The 27,803-nt window shown below is 37.4% G+C and overlaps 1 protein-coding gene across 1 annotated transcript in view; it reads right to left on the bottom strand.

The window, feature by feature from the left end:
- Positions 1-27,803, bottom strand: part of ELL2 (elongation factor for RNA polymerase II 2) — a 93,009-nt gene that overhangs the window by 9,406 nt on the left and 55,800 nt on the right. Inside the window, exons 3-9 of the mRNA XM_072606066.1 lie at positions 24,235-24,356; positions 19,833-19,996; positions 12,873-13,132; positions 7,475-7,599; positions 7,206-7,299; positions 3,607-4,207; positions 694-760 (exon numbers count right to left, since the gene is read on the bottom strand). Coding sequence (XP_072462167.1) covers positions 694-760; positions 3,607-4,207; positions 7,206-7,299; positions 7,475-7,599; positions 12,873-13,132; positions 19,833-19,996; positions 24,235-24,356 — 1,433 coding nt within the window. The remainder of the gene's footprint in view (positions 1-693; positions 761-3,606; positions 4,208-7,205; positions 7,300-7,474; positions 7,600-12,872; positions 13,133-19,832; positions 19,997-24,234; positions 24,357-27,803) is intronic.

The raw sequence follows: 27,803 nt of genomic DNA, 5'->3' as shown, positions 1-27,803 counted from the left end.
AATCATAATTTCTGCTTATAACAGTCCCAACTCAGCATTTTAATATGTGGGTGGTATCATGAATATATATGTATACACATGTACATACTCACATACTCACATACAGACGGAAGAATTAGGACTATATAGGCATTGTTCAAATTTCAATATTTCTCCATCTTAAAGGGAGAACAGACCTTTAAGTGTTTGTTCCAATATTTGAAGAAAACAATGTATTGCTGTCCTTTATAATTAAAAAGCATGCTGTAAATCCCAGTGATTCCACATTTACTAACAACTAAGCCTTCTTTTGGGAGGCTAGAAAATGACTGGCCCCCTGACTAAGTCAAGCTTGTCAGCTTTGAAGTATTGGAGAGCTGAATTCTTCCATATTCAAATGCTTCCTCTACCCATGGGAACAAAGAACAGGATTCTTGTACACTTAAAGGCCACTGAACAGAAGAAGAGCCTAGAAGAAGGATGGGGTGGTACTACAAGCTTAACCAGGAAAGTTAGTTGGCAGAACTAATTTTAGAAATATCAGTTTTTTAGGAGTCTTTTGAGAGGAAAAACTGTCCAAGTATTTTATTTTTTAAGCCTTCTTCAATTTTCTGACTTGGAAGTCACGCAGAGAGAATTTGGAGGCTTTTAAACCACTTCCCCCCACCCCCCTGCTGCCACTGTCATTTTCTGGTGGCAGACATTTCAACTTACATCAAGTAATCTGGTAGTTCAATAGTTGATGAAGGATCTGTGGAGGCAGTGCAAACCTCTTTAACTCCTAGGAAGAAACAGAATTTTAGGATGTTCATCACCTAACACGGTTATAACAAACCTCAAATTCTAATCCAGATCAGAAGCACCCAGAACACTCTTCCTAGAAATTCTATTCTGCCACCTCAATAAGCAACAGTGAGCAAGGAATACAATTGAACATGAACAATAGAGGCCATATGACCAGCTCTACCATGGCCAATACCAGGCGTTGAAAGTGCATTGGCTACTGCAGCGTCTGCACAATAAAGGAATCCAATCTTAACCCAAGGTCAGTCTTCTATTATTTCAAGAAAAATTGTGGCATCTGCACAGCATTCAAGTACTGCGGTGGCAGATGCAGTCAAACAATTGGAGATACAAGTTTTACATCAACATCGGATTTTCATGGGATTTGAACAAGACAGACAAGACAATAATGTGAGGTAGCAGACTGCTTTAGTCACTGTATTTTTACTGCCATCCCTTTTAGGGGGAGATGGACAGGAGAAGTATGAAGTCGGCTGAATTGTGTCGGAAGTTTTCCCATCAGTTTTAAGACACTTAAAATAAGGCCCTATTGCTAAACACAGCTTTAAAAAAAATAATGTGTAAGTCCCTGAGGACTGTTATGAAAGTGTGTAAAATCCCCACAGTATTCCATTTGAGTAAACTATCTTCAGAGAGCATGTTTAGTTGTTCTTTTAATTAGAGTAAATTTGTGCCATCCAAAGTAAAGTGAGGCTAATAAACTAATATTCCACCACTTGCTTGCTGGCAAAACTTAAGTCTTCTTTGCATAATAAAAGTGAACACTTTGCAATTTCATATCCATTGCTCCCCCCACCCCTTACAATGCAGAACTCTCCTTCCAGAACACACAGAATTTATAAGTTTGTGATTCTTAAGGATATCTGAGGAAGGTCTGGATAAAAAAAACAAACAACAAACTCCACAAAAACAAACAAACAAACAAACAAACAAACAACCTATCCCTTGCATCTCTGTATGAGCCGAAGGAGAAGACGTCTTTGTGGATACCTGAGTACATGTCATCTGGTCCCTTTTCCTGGTCATTAAAAGGAACCTGACTTCAAACCAGGTTCAGGGAATGTGGCTCTAGATTTTCTTGTTGTTTTTCTTCAACCAGGATTAGCTTTGGGAGGCTCCAAATTCTGACTGAAAACTCCAAGAAGCCTGAGACTGACTCTGTCAAGGGAAAGGAGTCTGACTCCTCCTGAATTTCTGAGGAGCCACTGAGACTGGTGAAGAGCTGACCTGACCATCTCAGAAGCATTGAAATGGGTGTCCCCAAGTATTAAACTGCTCTGGATCCCAACACCAAGATTAAGTCAGAAAAAGAATTCTATCTTGCAGGCAAGGGGAGAGGTTAGGAGACAGCATATATTTAGAGATTTGACCTATAAATTCTCAATCCTGCATTTCTGAGGTTACTGAATTATGCCTCCTTTTTATCTGCCTAAATTAAATATTGTGGGTTTGGGAGAGACGGCCCTGCTTCAGACTCACCATGCTGAGAGTCCATATTATATGTACTTCCAAGGATATTCACTGACATGTTATTTACACTCAAGTTCACCTTAATAATAAATTTTACTAGCGTCTACTGTACCACTTCTGCAGATGACTTTCACCGTTAAGAACATCATATAGCAAAAAAAAGTTAGATTAGAGAATTGAGCCATTTCAATTTCATACGCAAATATAGAAAGTACAACATGACACTCCTTAAAACCTTATTCATACACTTGACAAAAGTAGTAATTTTTCTCGGAAATTTTGCCTTAGTCATGTCCTGCATTTATAATTAGCTACAAGATTGAAAGATGGGCTTGGATTCTTCCCTTTTTTTGGTAAGCCTGACCTCAGCTCCTGGAGAAGTACTCCACAAGGCTAGTATTTCTTTTTGAAAAGCAAAAAACTGAATTGTATCATTATCAGATTTTAAGTTTAACGTAAGGAACAACTTCAAGAAAGCACCCTATTGTGCTCTGCTGTGGGAATTACAGCACGTTAGCTTCGTGTTTTCTTTAAATGGGGCTTCTTAGCCTACATACTTGTTCTTTTTTTTCCCCTTCTTATAATATTAAGCTTCTCTAGAACACGTAGACTTTCTGTGTTTATGGTTCTTGGGAAAAGAGGACATTTCTTCTAGGTTTGGATGAAAGAAACCTATGCATATTATCCCTTGTATTTCTGTTACCCCGAACAACCAGGTTAACAGAAATCCAGAATTTTCTTAATTGTATTACTTTATTGATATACAAGACTATTGTTATAGTACAAAATAGTTACACAAGACTTATCAAACTAATAAAATAGCAACTTACGGAAAATTGGCAAGAGTCTGTTCCTCAAATTTAATTTTATTTGCAAGTTCCAAAGGTTTTTAAAAAATATTTTCTTGCTTCTAATGCTAATTATAGTAGCTATAGTCTTTTTTGGGGGAGGAATAATTAGTAAATATTCCTTATTGTTAAATAAGTTTAAAAATGGCATTTATAGCTGTTCTAAAGTCCTGTAAAGCTTTCATAAGACCTACTTTCTACAAGAGATCTAACATTCTTGGGAGGACTGACAGAGTGAACCCTATTGCTTTATTACCAAATGTTGCATGTGTAAAATCATATTTAAAAATCTTTTAAGAGAGTATTTTCAAAGGAAACCACAGAAAGACAATGCAAGAAAAGGTTACAAGAAAAACGTGGTCAAGATAAGAACTTCAAACACTGGAAATCACTGGAAAACCCAAGTGACCCCACCTCATTCTCCCACTAGGGACCAATCATCTCAAAGTCCCACTAACAAGCCCACACCGTTTAAAACAGCAGTCTTTTAAAAAATGTCAAGTACCTTCATCTGAATCCAGACTGGAGTTATTTAGCTTGGCAATTTCATCTTCTGCCTTAAGGTCTTTCTCCGTTTCCTCAATGTCCTGTTTCTTAATTTGGTCCTTTTCCTTATGTTTTTTAGATTTTTTTTTAGATTTTTTATGTGACATTGAATGTTTCTCTTCCACGGACTTTGGACACTTCAACAGGATTGAATCAGGTGGTGGGATTTCCAAAGAAGTCCTAGAGGTATATTTGTCCTGCTGGTCCTCAAAGATGCTACCATTTTGACTAAAACTGTCAACAGGTAGGTCTTGAGTCCCCCGGCCTTCTGGAGTGCTAGGGGAATTGGAGTTAGAATTTACAGTCTGAGGAGGATTTGAAACTGGAAGGTAGGTTGAAGGGAGAGGAGGTGGAGTTGGGGTGGCGGCAGCTGCAGGAGGAGGAGGTGGTGGTGGAGGAGGAGGAGGAGGTGGTGGTGGTGGTGGTGGAGCCACAGCAATTTTTTCATGGGTGGAATTCAAATGACCATTTAATGTTGGGTGAACTCTATTTGTCAGGTGAGAGATCCGAGTTTTTTTATTCATTAAAGGATCTATGAAATCTGAATCCAAGAGGCGTTTCTGAAAAACAATAACAGGAAGGAAAACAAAAGAGGCTAGTTGGCACAAAGATGGAACCCAAAATTTAAGTGACAGGTTAATGCACGGCCAGTCGAGTAACTGCTCACACCTTAATGGTAAGGGGGCAACTTTAACTTTTTCTCAAGTGTCAGCAACAATAAAAAATAAATGTGAACATCACTGTCTGGCTCATGGACACTCTCCTTGAGAGACGGTATTCAGATCTATCTGATCAGATCTCCACCTCTCTATCAATGCCTCCGTCACTGGGATCTTAGGACGCAGTAATAGCACTAAATAAAGCGAGGAGTCAAGCTCCGCCGGTCACAGTTGACCTAGTTTTTGGCAGTATGAGGAGGAAGCAATTTATACCATTTCATCCTGTGAGAACTAAGGAGACCTAGCAAAAGGCAATAGGTCAACACTTTAGTCTCTCCTAATGTGTGAAAATGTTTCAGCTTTAGAATGAATTATTATGGCTTGTATTCATTATTTCATCTGTCTTGGAACAGGAATTTTAGTAATTTAAGTACCTATTTTTACTGAAACACTACTGCTTTTTTACTCAAATATTCTGCCACTACATTATAATAACATATAATAATAGCTAGCATTTGCACAGTGCTTCAAAGTTTACAAAGTGCTTTACAAATATTAGATCTCATTTTATTCTCACAAGCCATGGAAATAGGTGCTATTATCATCCTCATTTTATAGATAAGATGTACCCACATATCTAATAAGTCTCTAAGGACATACTGAACTCAGGTATTTCTGACTCTTAAGTGTGTGTTCTACCTATCCATGGCACCACAAGGCTGCTTTCAGGTTATAGGAGAGATCTAAATGATATCAGAAAAATGATAGGGAATGATTTTGACTCAACCAGGAGACTATCTACTGTCACAAAGTTATCCATCTATACCAGGGGTTCTTAACCTAGAGTCCATGGATCCCAAAGGAGTTCATGGGTAGATTTCAGAGGGTTGGTGAAGCTGGATGAGATGAAAATTACATCTCTATTTTCATTAACTTCCAAGAGAAATTTAGTACTTCCTTCAGGTACTTAAAAACATCTTTTTGAGAAGGGATCTTCAGGATTTACCAGACTGCCTCATGACACAAAAAAGATTAAGAATTCCCTTTACAATATATAGAAAAAATGGGATTTAAATAAAAAGTGAAGCAAGGGAGTTCAAAGTACAAGTTATAGGTTTAAAATTAAATGTAATATAATACTGGAGGCTTCATGTGTGATAAGAACAACATAAGGAATACCCAATTCATTCATCTACTCTCTCAGAATTTAACACCATTTATTTGCCATCATGAAGTATCAAATAATTCTCAGTATATAATTAGATCAGAGTACAAGTAGTGTCGTAACAGTTATTTGCTATGTTGGCAAAGCTTTGAGAAATCAGAAGAAAGACACAAATCAAAAATTTTATTTTCTCCTGTGCTCCTCACAACACATCTCCACCACTTCCTAATAGCTGAAGGTAAATTTGTTAGCAAGAAGCCTGGAAAAGTTATGCAACAGGGATAATGATGAGGATGAATCAACAGCTGCCAGTAAACCCAAGACATGCTTCATTACTCTTTACCACAGGTCACTTCTATTCCCAGTCCCAGGCATGTGTGCCCAGAGTGGGAGGTCTATTCTGGTCACCAGTACCACCAGGGATCTGGGTCAACTGCCAAGAATAAACGATCAAATTTGTTCGAGACTGCTTCCTAAGTCTTGGGCAGAAACACATTATGCTCAACCTCAGGCAGAATGATTCCGGTTTAACCCAGAATTACTTTTGATCTCCCTCTGGATTAGGCCTAATCCACTGGGGTGTCATTCCAAGTCAGAGGGGATCCTCTGGGATACCCCAGCTCAGAGAGGTTACAACCTGACTGGCCTCTGGGAACTGAAAGGCATGGCAAATGTTTGTTTGCTTCCTTCCATTCAGTGACAAACTTCTAATAACAATGATCTTCTTACTTGTGCTTTTAGACAAAAAAAAAAAATTAAAAAAGCACATCAATTTTTTTTATTGTCTTGTAATTCTGGTGTAACACTTTTCCCCCTCACCCCTGGAATATATGGGAAAATGTTTTCTTTGAACCTACAAGCATATTAAAAACAAACTTACTTGACATATTTCTTTCCTGAAAAAGGATGTGAAAATAAAGCTCTTAAAAAAGTGAATCAGGCTTTAAATGTATTAAGGAAGGCCTCGGGCAGTTTAAATGGATTATCTAAAGAGTATTTATTAGAAAGAAATGGCTAAGAATCAATCAGGGTGAGGTGTGAAGGGGCAGCAATTTTCACCAGGTCCCTTCACACTCAAGGAGTGTATAGTTTCATTTAAATATTCAAGTTAAGGGAAGTTTTTAAAAGTTTTAAAAAGAATTTTTAAAAAGAATGTTCCAAGATGAATGCTTTTACAAAACAAATAATTACTCTGTAACATGAATAGACACCTTCTAGATTTACTTAATTTAGCTGTCTTTTAGCCACTTTTTCTTTATGAACTTTCAGTAAGGGCTTTTAAGAAAATTGCTAAAAATGTTTCAAAAATTAAAGTTATACACGTTTCTAGTTAAGATTAAATTTCTTGAATTTCCTACAGTAAAGCACAGAATCATGGGGCTGGAAGAGACTTGAGAGTCATCTAGTTAGTTATCAAATGGAATAGAAGAAAATCCTGTTATGCTAGTTAAGCTTTTAGAATCACCACTCAAAAATCTGTTGTGTCTGTTGAACCAGAGGGTCAAAGTGAAGCATTCCTGTTGAGACACTACTGGGAGTGGAAAGAGCACTGCACTGGGAGCTAAGGGACCTGAGTTCTAGTCCTGGCTCTGGCCCCTCTCCACGCTGTGTGACTTTCAGCAATCACTTCCCCTCTGTGTGCCTCAGTCTCTTCATTTTCTACAAATCAGAGTCAGACTCGATGATCTCCAAGGTCCTTTTAAGCTCTTAACATTCTATGATTCTATGAAATACCTGAGAAGGAGAAGATGCAGCATCCTTACTAGAACATACAGGAGATTCTGAACCGCTGGTGCTGGTAGCATTCTGAAGAGATGGATTTAATTTTCTGCAAAGGGCACACATGCTCTAGGTTATACTAAAGTTTAATCAAGACTTTAAAGAGAAAGTTTATTCCCCCCTCCCATTTCGCCTTCCCGCTCCCCAAATCAAAACAACATTAACTGCCAATGTTGAGTGTCATAATTTTATTCTTCCCCTTAGAAAGCAACAAAACAACTTACCTAGACAGCACTAACTCCAGTGACTGCCTGTCTATCTCATTGTATCCAGGCCAATCTTTCTGGAGCTCTTTAAATACATAATCCTTTAAGGTATAAGAGAGGTCCTTAGGATTCAGGTTGGCTACCTATAGGATAGGACACAAGAATACAATATTAGACCAATTTGTAAAAGAATCTGCACTGGCTCTTTACCATCTCCAGAATCAATGATAAAGTCCTCTATTAGGAATCGAAGTCCAAAGTTTATCCTATATATACATCATGTTTGGTAAACCTGGATGTTTCTGGGGGCAGCTAGGCAGTGCATTGAGTATTAACCTGGAGTCAAGAGGACCTGAGTTCAAATTTGGTCTCAGACACTTAGTAGCTTGTATGACTCTGGGCAAGTCACTTCACCCTATTTGCCTCAGCTTCCTCATCTTTGAAATGAGCTGGAGCAGGTAATGGCAAACCTCTCCAGTTTCTTTGTCAACAAAACCCCCATGGAGAGTCAGACAGGACTAACTGATTAAACAACAATGTCCTAGTTATTTGTACGTTGTCTCCCTCATTAGATTGGGAAATCGCTGGGATCTGGAACCGCTTCTTTTTTGCTGGTTTGTATTTTTGCCTTTTCTTTTTATCTCTAGTGCCTGGCACTGTGCTCAGTAAATGCTTGTTGCCTCACACTATAAGCTACTTAATACTTTTGCTAGTACAGAACCATGGGCAGCTAGATGGAATGCTGAACCTGGAATCAGGAATACTCATTCTCTGGTGTTCACATCTGACCTCAGACACTTAGGAAAAGGTGACCCTGAGCAAATCACTTAACCCAATTTGCCTTAGTTCCTCATCTGTAAAATGAGTTGGAGAAGGAAAACAGCAAACCACACCCATATTTTTGCCAAGAAAACCCCAAATGGTATCACAAAGAATCAACTGAGCAACAAAGTACAGAACCAGCAGCAACTTTTAAGATTTATACTTAAAAATCACTACTGAATGAATTAGCATATAAAAGATGGCTAATTTGGTACAGGGCAGATTTCATTAAACACCCATTATTTTATTTTAGAAATTCTAGCTTTTTTCTTTTGTGGGCATCTAAATGTTTTCTTCAGGAAACATCTTTCTTATATTACTATTTATTATATATTACATTTCTTATATTACTATGATATGCAAAGATATGTAGGAAAATATCATTAGGATAGATGAGAAAAAGTATCTCTTGGATAAATTTATTTCCATTTTTCCAACCATAGGCAACAGTTTTGTTTATCAGTATCTCTCCATGTGACTAGTTACAGCAGTATTCATCTCCAAAGAGAGTCAATTCTCAAATCATCTATGCTCCCAACACACACGTACCTTCTAAGGACAAAAACAAATTGTACATTTGAATTAAATTAAAACTCATTAACCTTTCACGTTAAGAAGTATTCCTTTGGCCACTGTCCAGAAATAACCTCACCCCAGAAGAATCAATGAAATTACACTGTTCATGTTTTTATTTGACCAAACCTGTTTGCTCTATGTACTACTGAAGCTTCCATAGATGTTTAAATAGACTTGAAGTAACTAACTACCTCCTACCTTCCAGGACCTAATGGAACATTAAAAGGGCACTATACGTATAATATAATAATAAACAGGTAAAAGTAACGTGAAAACAAGTTTATCAGTTTATTTTTTTAACATTTTACCTCTACCGCTTATTTTCACCAATCCATTGATTCTATTAACTTCACAAATTCTATTAGCCACACAAATTCATGGTTTCCAGAACTGGTAAATTACCAGAAGTTATTTTTTTTCCTAGATTAGATGAAAGGTGTCATTCTACACTGGAATCTCTACTTTTTTGGGGGGACAGATGGTCATTTCCTTTCATGACTTTCAAATCACCTATCAGATATCCTTAACTAAACAGTTTTATCACTGCAATTCAGCTGAAATGTATACAGTTTATACACTGATGACAAGAAGTGGATACTTGAAGGACTTGTTACTGGTAATGCAGAGGAGAATTCCTGGTGCAGTAATTCCCTCCAATCAGACTGCAACCAGTCTACGACTTGGTAGATTAGACTTAAGGAGATGACTGAGGCACGCTGAGGTTCACGGACTTGTTCTGACTACCGTCAGAGAAATTTTCTTCCCAACTCCAAGTCCAGCTCACGCCCTCATTACGCCGTCTGTATTTTATGATGATATGGAAACTAATGTGAACTATTAATTTTGTGGCAGAAAAGTTTTAAGTGAAAATCACATCCCCAACATTTTTCTGCAAGGCCACCAGATCTGCACAATGTAATTCCTGTTTTCCATAAGGAAATCCCCAGGCTTCCCACTGTCCTTTATGAAATTTATGACTCCTGCTCTCTTGAATCATCTGTAGCCACATCTCTGGCTATCCTGACTACTCACTGTGACAGGCACAGGGTGATTCAGCACCAAAACCATTCAGGCCACGATGGAAGCTGACGTAGGATTAATAAGCTGAAGTGTCACGCCTCTACTGAATGGTCAACAAACCTCAGGTTATTAATAGCAGAAATTTCATTTTCATTTACAGGAAAAGAAGATATTGTCAAAATATTATCTCTTACATTTATTTTTTATGTTTAGATGCTTTTAACCCTTTATTTGGTTTGATGAGTATCATAATCATTGACGTTGTCTTTTGAAAACAAAACCAGTTAATATTTGATCATAAAGGTACAGTGGAGAGAATGTGGACCTTGGCAGTCAAAGGACCTGGATTCAAGTTCTGCCTTTCAAAGACCCTGCTGATGAATTATTTAACCTTTCATTAACCTGGGCAAGAATGTAAGCTACAGAACTATGGATATGCATGGGCAGAAGGAGTTTCCACATCTATAAAATCACAAGTCCAAGTTAAAAAGAAGTTAAATCTAAGTTTATTCTAGTCAAGCAAAATGGACAGCTAATCCAAACACCCAGATGATTTGAGTAGGAAAACCCAATGATTTTTTTTTGCTTTGATTACATGTCTACTAACGATGGCTTTGAGGCTGAACTATAAGACAGCTGCTTCAGTTCTTTCCTTTGGAAGTGTAAGGCTGGCCTTAACATCTGAGCTGATCTTCCTTGTGCCAGGAAAACAGAAACACAAGAATGTTCTCTGGAGAGTGATAAGGTAAAACGAAGAACAAAGTCATACATGTTTTTGAATAAGGAACAAGTTATCCAAGTTTTCAAAAATACTAAGCTAAGTTTAAACTGAGGCCTAATCACCTCAATGGCAGGTTAGCTTGAGGAGCTATCAAGCACTGAATTAATAACAGCTTTCCAAGGATGACTGGTAATAGTCCGGTTGGGCAACAATGCAGCACACATCCCTATTGGCGGAGGAGGAACAGGACTAGCTTAGGCAACTTTTCAACTTCAGTACTCAGGAGGTGATTAACCAGTTTGTGGACAATCCCTTGATCTTTCTCTTTCTAGTCTTTACATGTCCTTGGGGACAAGCTTCCCATCCATTTCCAAGGACTCAGAGAGAAAAGAAAGGCAGTGAAATTTAAACCAATATATTCATGAGCTGCACAGATACTAGACATAATTCAATTAGATATAATTTGACATTATTAAGTATTTAAGTGACTATTCAATGGAAAGCACTGGGGACAAAAAGACAAAACTGAATGGGGCTCTGCCCTCAAGGAACTTCTGTTCTACTTAGGAAAGGTACTAAGATAAAATTAATATTGCTGTGTGTTGGGGGAAGGGAGAGAGAGGATGGGAGGCTTACATGGCAAATTTAAAGGAAATTAATTTCCTATGAATTTCTTCTATCACTGCTTTGCCTAGGCTCTCCTCATATTATTACATCTCATGGTTTCAAGGGAGTCAGAATAGTCAAGAATCACATAGTGTGGGGTCCCCATATCAGGAATCCCAAAACAACTCCCTCAAATGCTCCATTCATCAATGTAAGCCCAAGGCTTTAAGATATCTCTGTATACAAATATGCACATGTGCCATACTTGAGACTTATCAACACCAACCAAGCTTATCCATTCTGTCACTCCTATTCAGTGTCACCTCTGTACTCTGCACTCCAAGGAAATAATTTTGATTTGTAACCTGCCTGCAGTACACACCTTTCCCCCAAAGAGCTCTCTGTCATATGAACTTAAACTGATTTTGTTTCCTGGACAGTTTTAAAAAATACTCAAATCATCTAAATCAACTAAATCACCTAAAGAAATGATTATACACATGCTAGGATGGGACAAATCAGTATTTCTTCTCTAATTCTGCATATCATTTAGTAGATAATGCCATGAACAAATTAGACATTCAATGAGGGAATAAAAAGTTTTTAGTCTTCAGAATAATAGATTAAAACCTGTTGAAGCTTTTAGTGAAACTTAATAGTTACTCCCAAAGGGAAACTGTTTCTAGAAAAAACCAAAGGATAACAAGTCCCATACCCATAACCATAATCAAAGGTCTGCATGCTTTTCAAACTTGAACAGCTTCATAAATTGAGAGGCTAAGACTGTCAACTTAAAGATTAACATTCCAATAAGAGACTCAAAGCTGGGTTTATGATGTTATAAGAACCACTTATGGTCACTTCACGTTCCCTCCAAATTTGTAACCTAAATATATGTTTTAGTTACAGAAAATGAAGCCTAGCACATGTAGCTAATAGAAAGGGGGACAAGAATAGCAATAGAAAATCATCAGGATACCCATATTCTAAACTGATTTGTAATTTTAAAAATACATTTTAGCCAAAACGCAAAAATGAGACAAAAAGACAATTTGTCAAACCCCTATTTTGTGTCTACTCAGCTGAAACGGGGACAATTATTCAAGTAATTCGATTAAAAAGTACAAAATATTCTTTCTTGTTTACATTTTCTAGATAATATTTTATATTTAGAAGGGGTCTTAGAGGCCATTTAGGTTTGCCACTCCCATTTTATGGATAAGGAAACTGTGGCCCAATGTGAGTGACTTGTCCTAGATGACTTCGCTAGGAAATGGCAGGGCTGAGCCTCAAACTCAGATCTTCTAGCACTCCTTCATCTGTGGGGTATACAGAGGTTACAGATTAAATGCACTGCTTCCAACCTTGCAATTTCGAATTGGAGTCTAAATGCCCTGACCTGGGGTTTCCAGTAGCCACTGAAATGTGCATATTCTTTTAGTCTAGACTGTTCAGATTATAACTTCAAGTTTTCTCTGTCATTTATGAATTAAATGGCTACCTGAGGTAGTCCAAATTTGCATAAGTGAGTTAGTTATATTTTCTAAACTGTCCTTTTACTAAACTGAGCCTGACAGTTCTCTGTTTTAAAGAGGAGCAAGCCATCTTAACTGAAGGTGAGGATCTCTCTCTAGAAGATGAAGTAACAACCACAGATAAAACTGGTCTCACCTGTTGAAGGATTGCTCCAAGGGAGTTCTTGTCTTTTTGGTTAACACCATCTTTCTGTAATCGAGCAAGTAGCTCCGGTTTCTTGTATGTCTTCAGTGCCAGGAGGTGAATCACCCTGTCTCTATAGGGCCGCTGAGAAACATTATTGTTTAAATGGATCTTTCGTATTGTATTTGCAGGGTTAATAGGAGTTGATCTTTTCCTCTCGGGTACAGCATCGGGAACAACTTGAGGTGCTTTCCGAATTTGCACTCTTTTACCTGTGTCCAGTGGAAAAGACAGCAGTCAGTGTCTACATGCTATGATGAGCATCTGTCAGTATTCTGAGGTAGCTATCTTCACATTTCATACTTTGAAATTTCCCTAAGTCTATCTCCTCCACCTCCCAATTAGTTGTCCTAAAGTTAGTTCCACCAGTTCAATGTTTATCTAGAGCCTGATAATCCTAAAAAGGGTGAAGAAGCGCTTGGAATATGAGAGAGCACCATTCTGTGATTAATTTTGTTGATTTACTTTTGAGTTCTGAAGGTAACACACATATTACTGAGGCAAACAGTAACTCAAAGTACTGTTGGTTCAGCTACACTCATTCATTAGATTAACTCTAATGAGATAAAATTAGTCCAATTCCTGGGGTCCAGAGAATTAAAGTGATTTGCCCAAAGTGATAAAGGGACTACAGGCACCCAAAACGCCTCACTCCCAGTTCAATATTTTCTTTTTAAAAAAAAAATGAACTTAATAATTATCAACAAAGATGAATATTCCTATACAGAACAAAAAGAGGACTGCATATGAAAATATCAACTTCTGTAATGTACAGTTTGTTTTTCTCTGTGCTATACATAAATCTAGAAAAATCACATAGTAAAATTACTAAAACTTGCTCGAGCCTATCCAGAGAATGGGCTAGTTAAATGACAGTTACATGTGTTAAATTAACCTTTTCACAGAAAGCACAAAGTGTAGGGCTAGCACCTACTAATTATATGTTCTTATCAGCGGTAGAGCTGGACATTTTGCAAGCCCAAATAAGCAGATCTCTACCCCTCAGCCATGGAAGGATGGTAAGTAGGTTATGCCTCTGCAAAGAGAAAAAGGAGGCCTTTCTCACTATTTTCATGCGGATCACATCTACATAAGAATCTAAATCTCACTAAACTCTGCTTTATGTCTGATTATTCAAGAAGTATCTCTTCCAAATATAGACAGCTTGGCTGAAATGGGCGTTGTGTACCAAAGCACACAATTTATTGACCAAGTTTTTTTTTTGGGAAAAAGCCTCTTATTGTGATTTTGGTGTATCTGGGGCTCATCCAGTTTTGATTCCTCTCCCTAAAAACTTGTTGGGTTATTTGGAGGGTAGGTTGCCTATGCCCCTTAGTTAACTAGCCGTTTGGATAATTAAAATGACAGCCCAATATACTGGACCGCTGAGTTACAAATAAGACTAATTGGCTTCAAATATTTCAGAAGGAAAAGTAAATGCTGGAGTCTTCAATGAAAGCTCTAAATGATCTTGTCAGTTTATAATTGACTTTATAACTCAGTTTATAACTGAGGTCAGAGCATAAAAGGTAAGGAGAAGGGAGAGTTGGCAAGGAGAGATGACTTATTTTTTATTATCCTGACCAAAGTTAAACTTGAATGATCTCAAAGAATCTCTTCCTACCATAATTACTTTTTATTTTAGCATCTGGACATGATTGATTAATGGCAAAAACCACTCCTTAAAGTACATAACAAAGACTCTCAACAGAAAGGTAGTAAGGTCTAAGGAAATAAGCAGGTCTGCACTGAGGGATGACGTAGGGAAGTATTATAGTTTTAAAAAATCTCTTTTTTTACTTTCCCACCTAATTTTAGAGATCATTGGAGTGTTTGGAAATAAACAATAAATTTCTAACAATGACAAGAGCAAATCTTTCCACCCTTAATCTGAGCTAAGCACATTCTACAAAAGTAAACAGGTACAGCTTCCTGGCCAAGAGGAAGATAAATGTTAACAAGCACAAAAAGTGGCAATATTTTTCTCACTGCATGGCAGTTAGCTTCTTCCCTTCTGAATACATATGCTCCTTTTTGCTCAGGGTAGCACGGAGGCCAGGGTCCTGGTTTAGCTTTACCTCTCTTCATGGCACTATCTTCACTGAGGACAAGCAGTTGGGTTTGGTTAGGAGGGCACAGGAGTGATTATCAGGGTAGTGACACAGTAGAATGGTCTCTGCAGGGGCCTAGTGCTGGCCAGGTAACCTGGCACCCTTCCCCTTGGTCTAATTTTACACTTCCCTTGATCCAGCATTCTAATCTGAAATGACAACCTATCATGTGGAAAGAATGAGTTATATTCAAGGAATTGTATATCCTTTTGCCCACTCTAAAGTTCCTATTCAACTCAGGAAAAACAATATGGAAGAAAGAAAACATTAACTTGTATAACAGGCCAAAAAATAAAGCAGGACGTATTAAGTATAAGGGGTGGTGGTGTGGAGAAAACATTTTTTTTTAACCTCAGAAAAGTCCCTATAATGAAACCTGTGGGAGAACCTAATTCTCTTTCCAGATCCAGCTTCTAATCAATCCCTAGAGCTCTTCATATAACTGGTGGCAGTGGATCTAACTATGTTGTGTGACCTGGGGACTGCTCATCTGAATCTATATTTCACTATATTAAGACGGATACCTAATACTATGTATCCAAGAGCTTCCTGATCTTCCACTCAAAGAGAGTGTAAGAGATTCATTTCCCATATTTAACAACTACCAAATATGCAAGCTGAAACAAGAGACAAAATACCATGTCCCAGAAAGAGAATAGATATACCCAACTGACTTTTTGAAACTGATTCTCTGGCCAGGGAGTGGGGGGAATAAAAAACAATGACTTTGACAATAGAGGACCAATACTGGACTTTAAAAACAATGACTCGAAGTAGTAGGGAGATGCTATAAACTTTAACACTATATAGCTCAATGAGCATATTAATTTTTGAAAGGCAACAAACACATACAAATAAACAGAAATACATGCAAGTATATTAACAAACACTACTGACATTTATGTTAAGGGAGGGAAGGGGAAGGTATATTCTTGAAAATTACACTGGTTATATTTACTTATCTAGAAAAATTGATAGTCAATAACATGCACATTTAGAAAACATGCTTATATGCTTATAAGCATTAATCAGATCACATGGATAGGGTAAAAAACAAAAAACAGATTAGTTTCCTCTTAAAGGAATAAGAAATTTGACTGGTAGAAGGAGCTATGACCAATTTTCTCTTAACAAAAAGTATACGTATAATAAAGACACACTTGTTGCAGGAAACTTTGCTACTAAAACTAGAAATATTATAGAAGGAACAAGAATATGGATTCTTCTCTCCCATTCAAGCTGTGGATTCCCAGGCCTCTCAATCTACATAGGTCACTTTTGCCTCTGGGGGATGAGCCTCTCTACTGGTGATATGGAAGCTGATATGGAAGCAGTGCAGAAGACCACAATGCACAGTGGTTTCCCTGCTCCCAGGTGTGATTATCTTATAAGCCTTGGTTCACTTTTTAAAGTACTCTATTGGAGACTGAACTCCTGGGTTGCTTTTACCTGAGATCAGAACTTTCTCTAATTCTTTTGTTTCCTGACGGATTTTCTGTGAAAAATATCTTTGGTTTTTGAGGCATCATTGTATTGACTCTGACCTTGGCTTTCCATGGTGTAACAGTTAAGGGGTACTGTTTTATGAAGACTATACAACTGGGTCAAGGGCTATTTGCTGATGATAAAATCTGGGTGGTTAGCTAGCATTTAAGAAGAGAAAAGAATCTAAAATAACCTTGACAAATTAGCTGAAATGGGAAGATGGGAAAAAATAAATAGAAAAAAATGACTGAAAGAGATGTGATGCCATAAGGACTGAATATAAATGAGATAGCAAGAGGGACCTCTTAAAAGAGCATTATAATAAAGATCAAACCTTTATTAAAGCAGTCTGTCCTGTTTTCAGCTTGGAGATAAGAAGAACTAGAGAGGATTCAGAAGAGAGCAATGAAAATGATTAGAGGTTGGCAGACAAGCCATCCAAAGAAAGGCTGAAAGGACTTCAGGTTTTAGCCTGGAGAAGGGAAGCTGAAGAAAGCTGTCACAACAGGATTTAAGCACATGAAAGAATATTGGATGGGTGATTGTAAGTAGTTGGTTCAATGAGGATGAGAAAAGTTTGGAAAGTAATCAGTCTGTAAGCATTTATTAGGCACCTCTTATGTGCCAGGCACTGGAGGGAATACAAAGAAAGACAAAAAGACAATCTGGCTCTCAAGGAGAGACAATAGGAAAGTAAGTATGAATAAACAAGACGCAGAGGATAAACAGAAGATGACCAACAGAGGGAAGGCACTAGCACTGAAGGGCATCAGGGAAATCTTCTTGAAGGAGGTGAGATTTTAGTTGGGACTTTCAGAAGACGGAAGAGCATTTCAAGCATGGGGACAGCCCATAAAAAGTCCGGGAGATGGAGGGTCTTATTTGAGGAAAAGCAAGGATGCCAGTGTTATGTGACTGCAGCGTGTGGAGAGGGGAGGAGAGATGTGTAAGAAAAATGGATAGCTAGGAGGGGGCCAGCTTTGAATGCCAAACAGAGTCTTTTTCATTTGATACTAGCAGTGATAGGGAGCCACTGGGGTTTACTGAACAGGGTGGTGACATGGTCAGACCAATATGACAGCTGGGTGAAGGATGGCCTGAAGTGGGGACAGGTTGAGGGCGGCGAGACAACAAGCAGACTCTCACAATAGTCTGGTGTGAAATGATAAGAGCCTGCACCAGGGTGGTGGCCATGTCGGAGGAGATAGGGAGGCTTATCTGAGACATGTCATGAAGATGTTACAAATTCTTAACTCTAATAGAAGAATGACCCAACTGAGGTCCTAGGAAATGTTGCCAAGGGAAATTTTTAATAGCAAGGTAGACAACAACTCTGTGTGGAATGGTTGGGTGCAGTCATAACTAAAAATAGTACATTGTACATAGCTGACACACGTTCGTTGATCTTCAGTGAAAAAGGGAGACTCAGTAACCTTAAATCTCTTAAGTCCTTGAGTTATCTCTTGGAAAAATGGAGCTCAGCCACCAGTGACGCCAAGCTGCAGTGTCGTTTTTTTTTAAAGGCTGAAGTTACTCGGTTACCTTTCAGTATCATTACGTATATTGAACTTACACTGTGTGGTTTGTAGGAACCTAGGTGTTTCAAATCCTGTGCACGCTAACCACAAAGTGCTGCTAGACAAACAAGAAATCTTTAGCAGCTGAAGTCTATTTAAAACCTCCAAACCATTTCAATGTGAAGTCAAAGGGTTTAATCAGAAAACAATCTCTGATGAGAAACGATATTCCTTCAGTCTCTCCTCACTCCCCCTCCCCCCTCTAGCCCCAATTGTTTTCTGTTTTATAATAAATCAAAATATTTTCCAAAGCATTTTCAACTGACTCTGCCAGAGGCAGAAATTTTTAATTTGATTTTTATTCTACTTCTAGCTTCCCTGTCCCTGCTCCCTGCTCCCATTCCTGTTCCAGAGACCCAACACCTCACCTTTTCCATCTCCTTACAAAATTCAAACTTCAATGATACAACTTTTAGGACATGCCATCTCTAATACTTTTAAATAATCTTGCTCCATCAAATTAAAAGGAGATGGGACATAACTTGAAATAAACACTACATTGGGAATCTTAAAAATAATACAGCAGTATTAGACAATTGGTACATCAATTTAATTAAGTCAATTTTGAGGATAAAGAAGAAAGGTGATAAAAGGTTGTTATTTTACTCCTTAGAAGAGGGGAAAAAATGCTCTTTGGTGGCTGCCTGCTGCAGAGAGAACTTGGTCCTGTGTGTACAGACACCTGGGGAAGTTGTGAATTGTTGTTAAACCAAACTAAGTGTATCTAAGCTAAGCACTCATTCCCAGGAGCATTGGCCTCATTCCAAAAAAGTGCCTATTAATGACAGAAGTGTAGTTTCTAAACACTGATTGCATTGTAGCTGGCTCACACACAGAAGGAAAAACACAGAAGCAGAATTATACTCAGCCATGGAAAGATAAAGATTAAGGGGCTTGGTCCTCAGAGAGGCTGTCACTGCTAGAATTTAAGTTTTGAAATTAATAATACTTCACTTTTTAAAAAAAGTATGCTTGTGCTGTTTAAAACTGACAAAGGGTTCATCTAATTCCTGATAGTATTAACAGTCATAAAAATTAATACACCAAGTTAGGTCTGATAAAACATCTACTTCTTTCTCCATGTCAAGACAAAATAAGAGACATGGCCAACAATCCACCTTTCTGCCACTCTTGCAGTTCATTGTTCTAGTGGTTATGTTGAGTGGAATTAGTAAAGCCTGAATTTTTAGCCATTCTCTTGCCTGACAGATGGAAAAAGCACTAGAAAACTAGAGGACAGCCTAAAGTACTAAAGAGTAATTAAATTTCATTCCTTTAGTGCCTGTACCCTGAGGCTTTGTATCTCTTGGAGGTAAAAAAAAAAAAAACCTCCTTTCTAAGTGTCCACTGAAAATGCAAGGAGAAGTCTGTAATGATGGGTCATTCAACAAAAAAACCAAAATCAACTAATAGGGAATATTTTATTTCAAAAATAATTATTAAACTGTAAAACAAGAACTATCCAACGTTTTTCATTATTAAAATTATATTTCCTGAAGGCAAGGAAGAGCCCAACAATTCCAACCTCCTGTGTCACTTTCTGAGATATCAGGAGACATTTTGTAAAGCAGTACAGACTAGCTCCATTGGGAATTGTTTGGGAAATAAAGTGATGAAAAAAATCACTTTCAACAATTAAGTAAAAATTAATGGACGTGGAATGTATACATGGCAACCTAAACTACTTCAATCGCTCTTTATGAGAGGGGTTAAAAAAAAAAAAGGAAGCATATACACACCTACAAATGGTCCACCAGGTTTTATAACCTTTGTACTTCGGTTACGGGATTCCTCTTCTGCCTGGGTCATTCGTTCTCGTGTCATTTGATAGGAGTCATTTGTTGCACATACTGTAATTTTATCTTGTATAAATCCCAGGCAATTGAGCTGTGAGGCACCAGAACTGCAGAATAACAAAGTAGCTTTGTAAGAGATGACTATTTTAAATTTATTTTTGGTTGGTAGAGGCAAGCTAGAGTTTTCAAATTATTCAATTCTTGTGTCTTCCTCTAATTTCCAACATTTTCTTCTTTTGTACCCCCAACAGAATAGGTAGAGCCATATAGGTCTATCGCAACGAGTGCCACGCATTCTTAAGAATCTTTTACTCCTGATTCTTACTAGACCTGAAATGAAGTCTATTTTAATAAACTCTCTCTTTACAGGACAAATCTTTAGCACTGAACTGAGTAGTGAGATGTGTCTTAAATATTAATTTGCAAATAGTATTCTAGTTGGTGACAAAATTCTAGCAAGTACTAAAGCCTGTTTTATTATCCTATGATCCTCAAACACATTAGAATTTACATTAGCCTTTCCATTTAAAACTCACTTGCAGGGAATGAATAAGTGGCAGCAATTCAATATTTTTTAAGAAAAAGCAAATTTATTCCAAAAAACTTAAACTTAGCTGCAGGTTCTTTAACTTTCTTTATGTAACTTTTGCTATCAATGGATACAACTTCCTTAATAAATTCAAGGGAAAAAATAACTATGGGTTAAATTAAAAAAAATCAGTTTTACAGATTTAGAAATTGACTTTTGAAGTCATTTATGAACTGCCTCACAAGTGCAAAAATTGGTAAAATGTGTTAGTATCATTTATTAGGTGACATACAGGGCTAGAAATAAGGCAAATGAGATTTGTGTTTAATTAGTTCACTATGTTCAACTCTAACATGATATGGAGTGACAACTGGAGAGATACTTCTCTCAAGCAATATTTCTATGGGTCAAATTTTGTTTGACAGTTTGGTGGTGTAGTCGATAGAATGATGAGCCTGGAAGTCAGGAAGTCCTGAGTTCAAATATGCCCTCAGAATATAACTAGCTGTGTGACCCTTGGCAGCTCTAGTAAAAATAAGGGTAGAGGATTTTTAAGAATACATGGTGCGCAAGAGAATACTGTACACAGCAAATACTGTATGGTGAAGAATTGTGAGTGACTTAGATAACCTAAACAATACAATGAGCCAAGACAATCCCACAGGACTCAAGATGAAAAATGTTATTGACCTGTAGAGAAAGTACTGAATACAGACTAAATCATAACTAACAGGGAACATGAACACACATGTATAACTTACATCAAATTGCTTGCTGTCTCAGGGAGGAAGGGAGGGATAAGAATTTGGAACTCAAGATTTAAAAAAAAAGAATGTTAAAAATTGTTTTTACATGTAATTGGGAAAAAACAAAATTATTTTAAAAAGAATATAAGGTACTGATATTTTGTGGCAAGTCATTTAACTTCTATTTGCCTCAGTTTCTTCATCTATAAAATGGGGATAATAATAGCACCCACCTTCCAGGATTGTTGCGAAGATCAAATGAGATATTTGTAAAGCAGTTAGTATATAGTGCCTGATAGTATAAACCAGCTGTTATTAGTATACAACACTGATCATTAACTATCAGTCTCAGCCAATCAACAAGTATTTATTAAGTACTTAGTGCAAGCCAGGCACTAAGCCAAGTTCGGGGGATACAAAAAAAATGCAACAAACTCCCTCAAGAAGTTCACATTCTAATGCAGGAGACAGGTCCTTAACAATGTACCCACAAGACAGATACGCTGTAACTGGACGGCAATCTCAGAGTGAAGGCACTAGCAGCTAGGGGAAGAATAAAGTCAGCCTAGAGAAGGTAAGATTTGAGTTGAGTCAAGAAAAAAACCACAAAAGCCTAGAGGCTAAAGTGAGGAGGAAGAACATTCTTGGCATCGGGTACTAAGAGAAACAAAAAAATCCCTATGTAAAAGAACAAACAAACAATACTTCTAAATCCCAGTGGATAGAGTAGTTATTTCAAGGAAACTCAATACAAAAAACTAGCTAGTCCCTGCGAATTTCTGGTAAAAGGATGTGCCTAGTCTTTTCATATTGGTCACTTTAGTGAAGTGACATATTTAGATAAATGCCAATAGTTCATAATTATTGGGATCAATAGTAAGAACATTAGAGCGTAATGCTTAAGAGGGGATGAGGACAACTTATAGGTTTTTTAACACATTTCAGTAAATGGTCAAAGAAAGGTAAAAAACACTTAAATATAAGAAATAAGGAGGTTCCTTTTTCAGTACACTAATTTGTTACATGGAATGGCCAAATATACCTATTGGCTAATTTCTATTAATGATTAGCCTAATACTGTCACATACTTACATAATAAAATGTCAGCTGCAAAGGGAGAAAATGTCAACTAGAAAGTTAAGGTAGCATATGTGGAGAAAAGATGGGAGTCAGATTTAGCATAAGTGAAAGATCACAATAAATAAATGACAATCATCGCTCAAAAAAATTTTTTTTTCTTAATCAGTGATTGCTTAGAGACAGAATTCCCTAAGGTCTTCTCAGTAATATTACTCTAGGTCTTTCAAAGTATGTAATTACAATTCAGAATGGCATTTTTCTTTGTGCTCGCTTTAAACACAAAATGAAACTCCAAATAGCTTCTTTTGGCTCAAAGCCATGGAATGACCACCCTTTATAGGAGGAACTTGAAATATAGAGGAACTTGAAAAGAAAGAAGAGTCAGTCAGAGAAGTTAATAAAGGAATCCAGTCAACTAGTATTTACTGAGGTCAGGTTATGAGAGACAGAGTAAATATAAGGCACAGTCTCTCTCCTTCAAATTTACAATCTTGTTCATGAGATAAATTTTATAGACACAAAAAGATCAGAAATCATCATAAAAATCCTAGTATATCATCATATGTAAATCACAGAATAGATAACATGTTGATAAATGTTGCACAGTTCCCACTGATGGGTATATTAGACATTTAGGTTGATTAGATAAGATGGACCATATTTTAGAGGTCTGGTGAAAGACATAATTTCTATTAACTTCATATTTAGCATCTTGGTAAGTATGAGTATATGCCCTAACTACAGTGAAGAACACTTAACAGTAACAACAATGATGACAGTAATGGTATAGCTAACACTGTTATACAGCACTCCAAGGTTTAAAAGTGGAAACGGATAGGCAATTAATTGCATAATATCACTTATTTATAAGATGGTGTTAAGTCTTTTAATAAAATTAAAATAAAACAAACAATTTTCTAAAAGAAATCAGTTAAATTAACTGAGAATGAGGAATATGGTATTTTGGACTGGAAGTCAGGAAACGTGAATTCTGGATCACTGATATTTTCTACTAATTAACTGTGTGACCTTGGACAAGTCAATCAAAGTCTATAAGTTTGAGTTCATCTGAAAAAAATGAGGATGTTGCTCTGGATTACTATGAAAAAGCACTTTTGGTTCTGAATATATGACCCACCAATCAGGGAATGCCACTCAGTGGCAGTCCTGTCCCCACTTTCTCCCACTAGTCAGTGCCTTTCATGTAAGGGCCAGCCTTCATTCTCTTCCCAGCCCTGATCCTTACTTCCTCTGGTGTTCACAACTATGTCCCTGCCCTGGGTCCCTTTATTTCCACCACTCCCTCCTCTCTGCCCTTTTCCACGTCCCTTTTGTGGACTACCTTCCCCAATAAGAATGTACATTCTATGGGTGCAGGTGTCATCTTTCTTTTTTGCTTATTATCTGTTTCCCGAGAGCTTAGCACATATGAGTGCTTAATAAATGCCTGCTTTTTTTACCTTCCTTCTCATGGTTTAAAGTAAAATTTCAATTATGTGTATTATTTCTTTACATTGATCTTCAATCCCTAATGCTGTTTTTCTCCCCACAAAAAGTAAGACATTCTGAATGTTTATTAAATACCTTATGAGTATCAAGGATGTGACTGGACAACTGAACAACTGGGCAAAAGGCAGAGGCTATGTACTGAGGTCAAGCCACACAAGCTTTAGGGAGCACTAAAGCTACTTTATGAATAAGGAAAAAGTATAAATTCTCCAGGGAGCTCATCAATTAGAAATATAATATTAAGAAATATTAAATAAGTAGTTAATTTGTTTGCTTTGAAAGAAGATATTCTACACACACATACACACAAAGGTATCTATAACAACATATTAAATAATATAAATACATATATATTAAAAATGTTAATTTTTAAAAGTCTGATTTAGCATTAAAGTATCCTAACCACTATTCTATAGTTTAATAAAAAATCTCGGACATAAATACAAATATTTTTCTCTATCATGACATAAAATGTACTTACCTTGAGATAGTTTGCTGGATGCAGTCAAAGCTTCCCTGAGGGTTGTCTTTGCCAACGTTTGACAAGTAGAAGTTAAAGTTATGCACTTCATTTGGAGGATCATTTTTGGGAATTTTGACAAGCTAAAAGAAGAGAAATGGCTCAAATTATACATTCAGTACAGGACTTCATAACAAAATTTGCTACATCCTAAGTAATATACTAAGTTGAAGCCCTCTTGAGAGCTATGTTCATAAATCACAAAATTGATAATAAGTTCAAGGCATTTGTCATTTGAAAATAAGTCCTTTGACATCCTTCCAAGATTCTTACTTGCACCCTTTTCTGTAAGTATAATTATTTTCATAAGGTTTGGTAGATTAACTGCATATTAGCCAAAAAGAAGAAATCAATATTATAGTAACTCTCTTAAAAATCCTCTTCTGGGTCTCCTCTGGTTTGTCTGTTGTTCCTCAGTCTGGATGACCACCCATATCCCAACCATAGGTCACAATCAAGAAATCAACAAACCTTTATTTAGCCCTTAGTATGTTTCAGGAACCCTCTGGGCCTCTTTTCTTCTCTTTCTATACACTCTCTTAGTGAACTCATCAATTCTTATGCAGATGAGCCTCCAGATCTATACATCCAATGTACCTTCCTAAATACTAACCCCATTTTTGCTGGATGTCCAGTAAGTATCTCAAAATCCACAGAACTCATTATCTTTGCCCTCAAATTTGCTCTCCACCCTGGCTTTCCTATGTCTGTTAAAGGCACCATCTTCCTTAGTGTCACCCAGGTTTGTAGCTTCCAAGTCAACTTCACACCCCTTTAGTCTCTTTCATCTCCCATATTCAATCAGTTTGCAAAGTTTTTGGGATTCAACCTCCATAAAATCTCTTACCTGAACCCTTTTCCTCTTCTCAGAGAACTACCACTCTAGTTCAGGGTCCCCATCACCTCTCACCCAGACCTATCTATTCTATTTCCAATCTTTCCCCTTTCCTAAAACCATCCTCCACATGGCTATTAAGGTGATATTCCTCAAGTACAAGTCTGATCATGTCATTCCCCTGCTTGATAAGCCTCATTGATTCCCTATGGCCTCCAGGATCTCCTTTGGCATTTAAAGCCCTTCACAATCTGACTCCAACTTATTTTTCCAGATTTCATTTCACATGACTTCTCTTCAAAAGTTTTAAGTTCCAGCAAAACTGGCTTTCCATACTGACATTTCACCTCGGCATCTTAGAATGCCTAACTTCTTACAAAGCTCAGCTCAAGTGCCAACTCCTTAGCACTTCCCTGATTCCCTCCCAGAAGACAATGTGGCCCCTACCAAATCATTTTGTATGTATTTTCTAATTCCTTATCTGTGTACCCCACCCTAGCAAACTCTAAATTCTTTGAAGGTACAGGCAGTTTCATTTTTGTCTTGTATTCTTGGTGCCCAGTTTATAATACGGGCTTAATGCTTGTTGCATGCTTATTTAAAAAAAAGAAATCAAGTTAATTTGGTGTGACTGCCTCCCAATGAAGTCACGTTAATTTTTTAAAAAATATATTTTTACAGATCTTTTTGTTTCCTCCATTTCCCCCATACCCCCTTTTCCCTCTCCCAGACTAACCTTAGAATAAAGTCTGATGCCATAATAATAACAGTAGCCAGCATTTATATAGCTATGTTTATAAAACACTTCACACATATAAAAGAACTCAATTCAATCCTCATAACAATCCTGGGAGGGAAGTGATCAACGTCCATCCATGGTCCCCCACTTCTACAAAGAGGTAGGGCACAGTGTATTGCAGCCAAGATCGAATGATTTTAATTTCTAAACAATTTAATTCTTATTCAAGCAGTGAATCACAAAGCATTTATTAAACCCCTACATCAGTCAGGTATTATGCTGGGCAATGAGGATACAAAAACCAAATGTTAAACCTTTCCTCATTTCTAAGAGCTTACATTCTATTGAGGGAACACAATACATACTATATAAGTTAATGCAAAACACAATATAAAGTAAATATAAGAGAATTTGCAGGGAGGCATTAGCAGCTGGGGGGAGGGAAGGTCAGGAAAGGTTCCATGGAGGAGGGGACACTTGAGCTGCAATCTGAAGGAAGCTAGGAATTCTTAGAGGCAGGGGAATGAATGCATTCCAGGCATCTGGAAGAGCCAGTGCAATCACCACCTGGAGGTGGGAGATGAGATACTATGTACAAGAAAGAGCAGACCAGTTTGGATCACAGGGTGTGGAGAGTAGGATTTACTAAACCAAGAAAGACAGGTTGGAGCCATTTTATGCAGCTACATGCCAAAGAGAAAGTTTGCTTTTAATCCTGGAGGTAAAATTATCCCTATTCAGAGGACTCTTGTATCTATATTTCTAACCCTAATCTCTCTTGAATCCTTGCATTACCAATGGTCTTCTGGACATCTCCACCTGAATGGTCCTCAGCATCACAAACTCAGTCATCCATTATCCACTGCCAGACAAATCATCCCTCTCCAAACTTTCCTATATCTGCTGGGAGCCCCCCCCCCATTATCCTTCAGTTACCCAGTTTGTCCTTATCCCAACCTTTGACTCATATTTGATTCTTCCATGTTCCTTATATGCCACATTCAATCAATTGCCAAGTCTTATTCAATTCTATCCCCACCCCATACTAGTGCTTTCTAACTCATCAAATTATTTTATATTTATTTAGGACCACAGAATTATATGCTCCTAGCTTTAGAGTTGAAAGGGACTCTAGAGGTCATTTTATCCAATCCACTCTTTTTACAAATGAAGAAACTGAAGTCCAAGAAGGATGAACAATTTTCCAAAGATCTCAAAGGTACCAAGTGTCAGAGCTAAGATTTGAACCAATGTTCTTTAACTCTAAACCCAGAATTCTTTTTGTGACATGACACAGCTGTTTCTTAACACATACCGTATCCCAGAAGGATCTCAGTTCCTTGAGGAGACTGTGTTATCGTTCTACCCTATGCTAATGCTTAGCAAAGTACTTGGGATATATGAGGCATGTACAGGATTACAGGATCTCAGCACAAGGGACCTTAGGAACCACAGAGTTAAACCTACTTTGAACAAATATCCCCTCAAAACCATCCTGTACTCAATGAGTGGTCATTTAACTTTGGCTTAAGACCTCTGGTGAGGGGGACCCATTAGCCCCTATTTTATTTTTGGACAGTTCTTAATTTTAGGAAGCTTTTTTCTTACATTTTTTGGTAAGAAATTTGCTGGTTTGCCTCTCCATAATTTCTATTTATTGTTCTCAGCTATGACCTCTGGGGCCAAGAAGAACAAGTCAAATCCCTTTTTCACATGACAGTTCTGCAAATACTTGCAGATAGCTATCACATTCCCTCTAAGTCTTTTCATTTGGGGGAGGGGGGCTTCTAAGGCTTATTACTATTAACAATGACATGTCATTTTGGCTCTTTTCAAGAATGAAGGATAATAACCAATCACTATTAACAATAGCACTTGTTAATAATAAGTGTTGTATTTCAAAGTATACAAAAATGCTTTCCTGGCAATGACTGTAAAGGCTCCACTTTATACATA

This window comes from Notamacropus eugenii, chromosome 4 (assembly GCF_028372415.1).
Source record: "Notamacropus eugenii isolate mMacEug1 chromosome 4, mMacEug1.pri_v2, whole genome shotgun sequence".
NCBI lineage: Eukaryota > Metazoa > Chordata > Mammalia > Diprotodontia > Macropodidae > Notamacropus > Notamacropus eugenii.
This window is presented reverse-complemented; position numbering and strand designations above follow the sequence as displayed.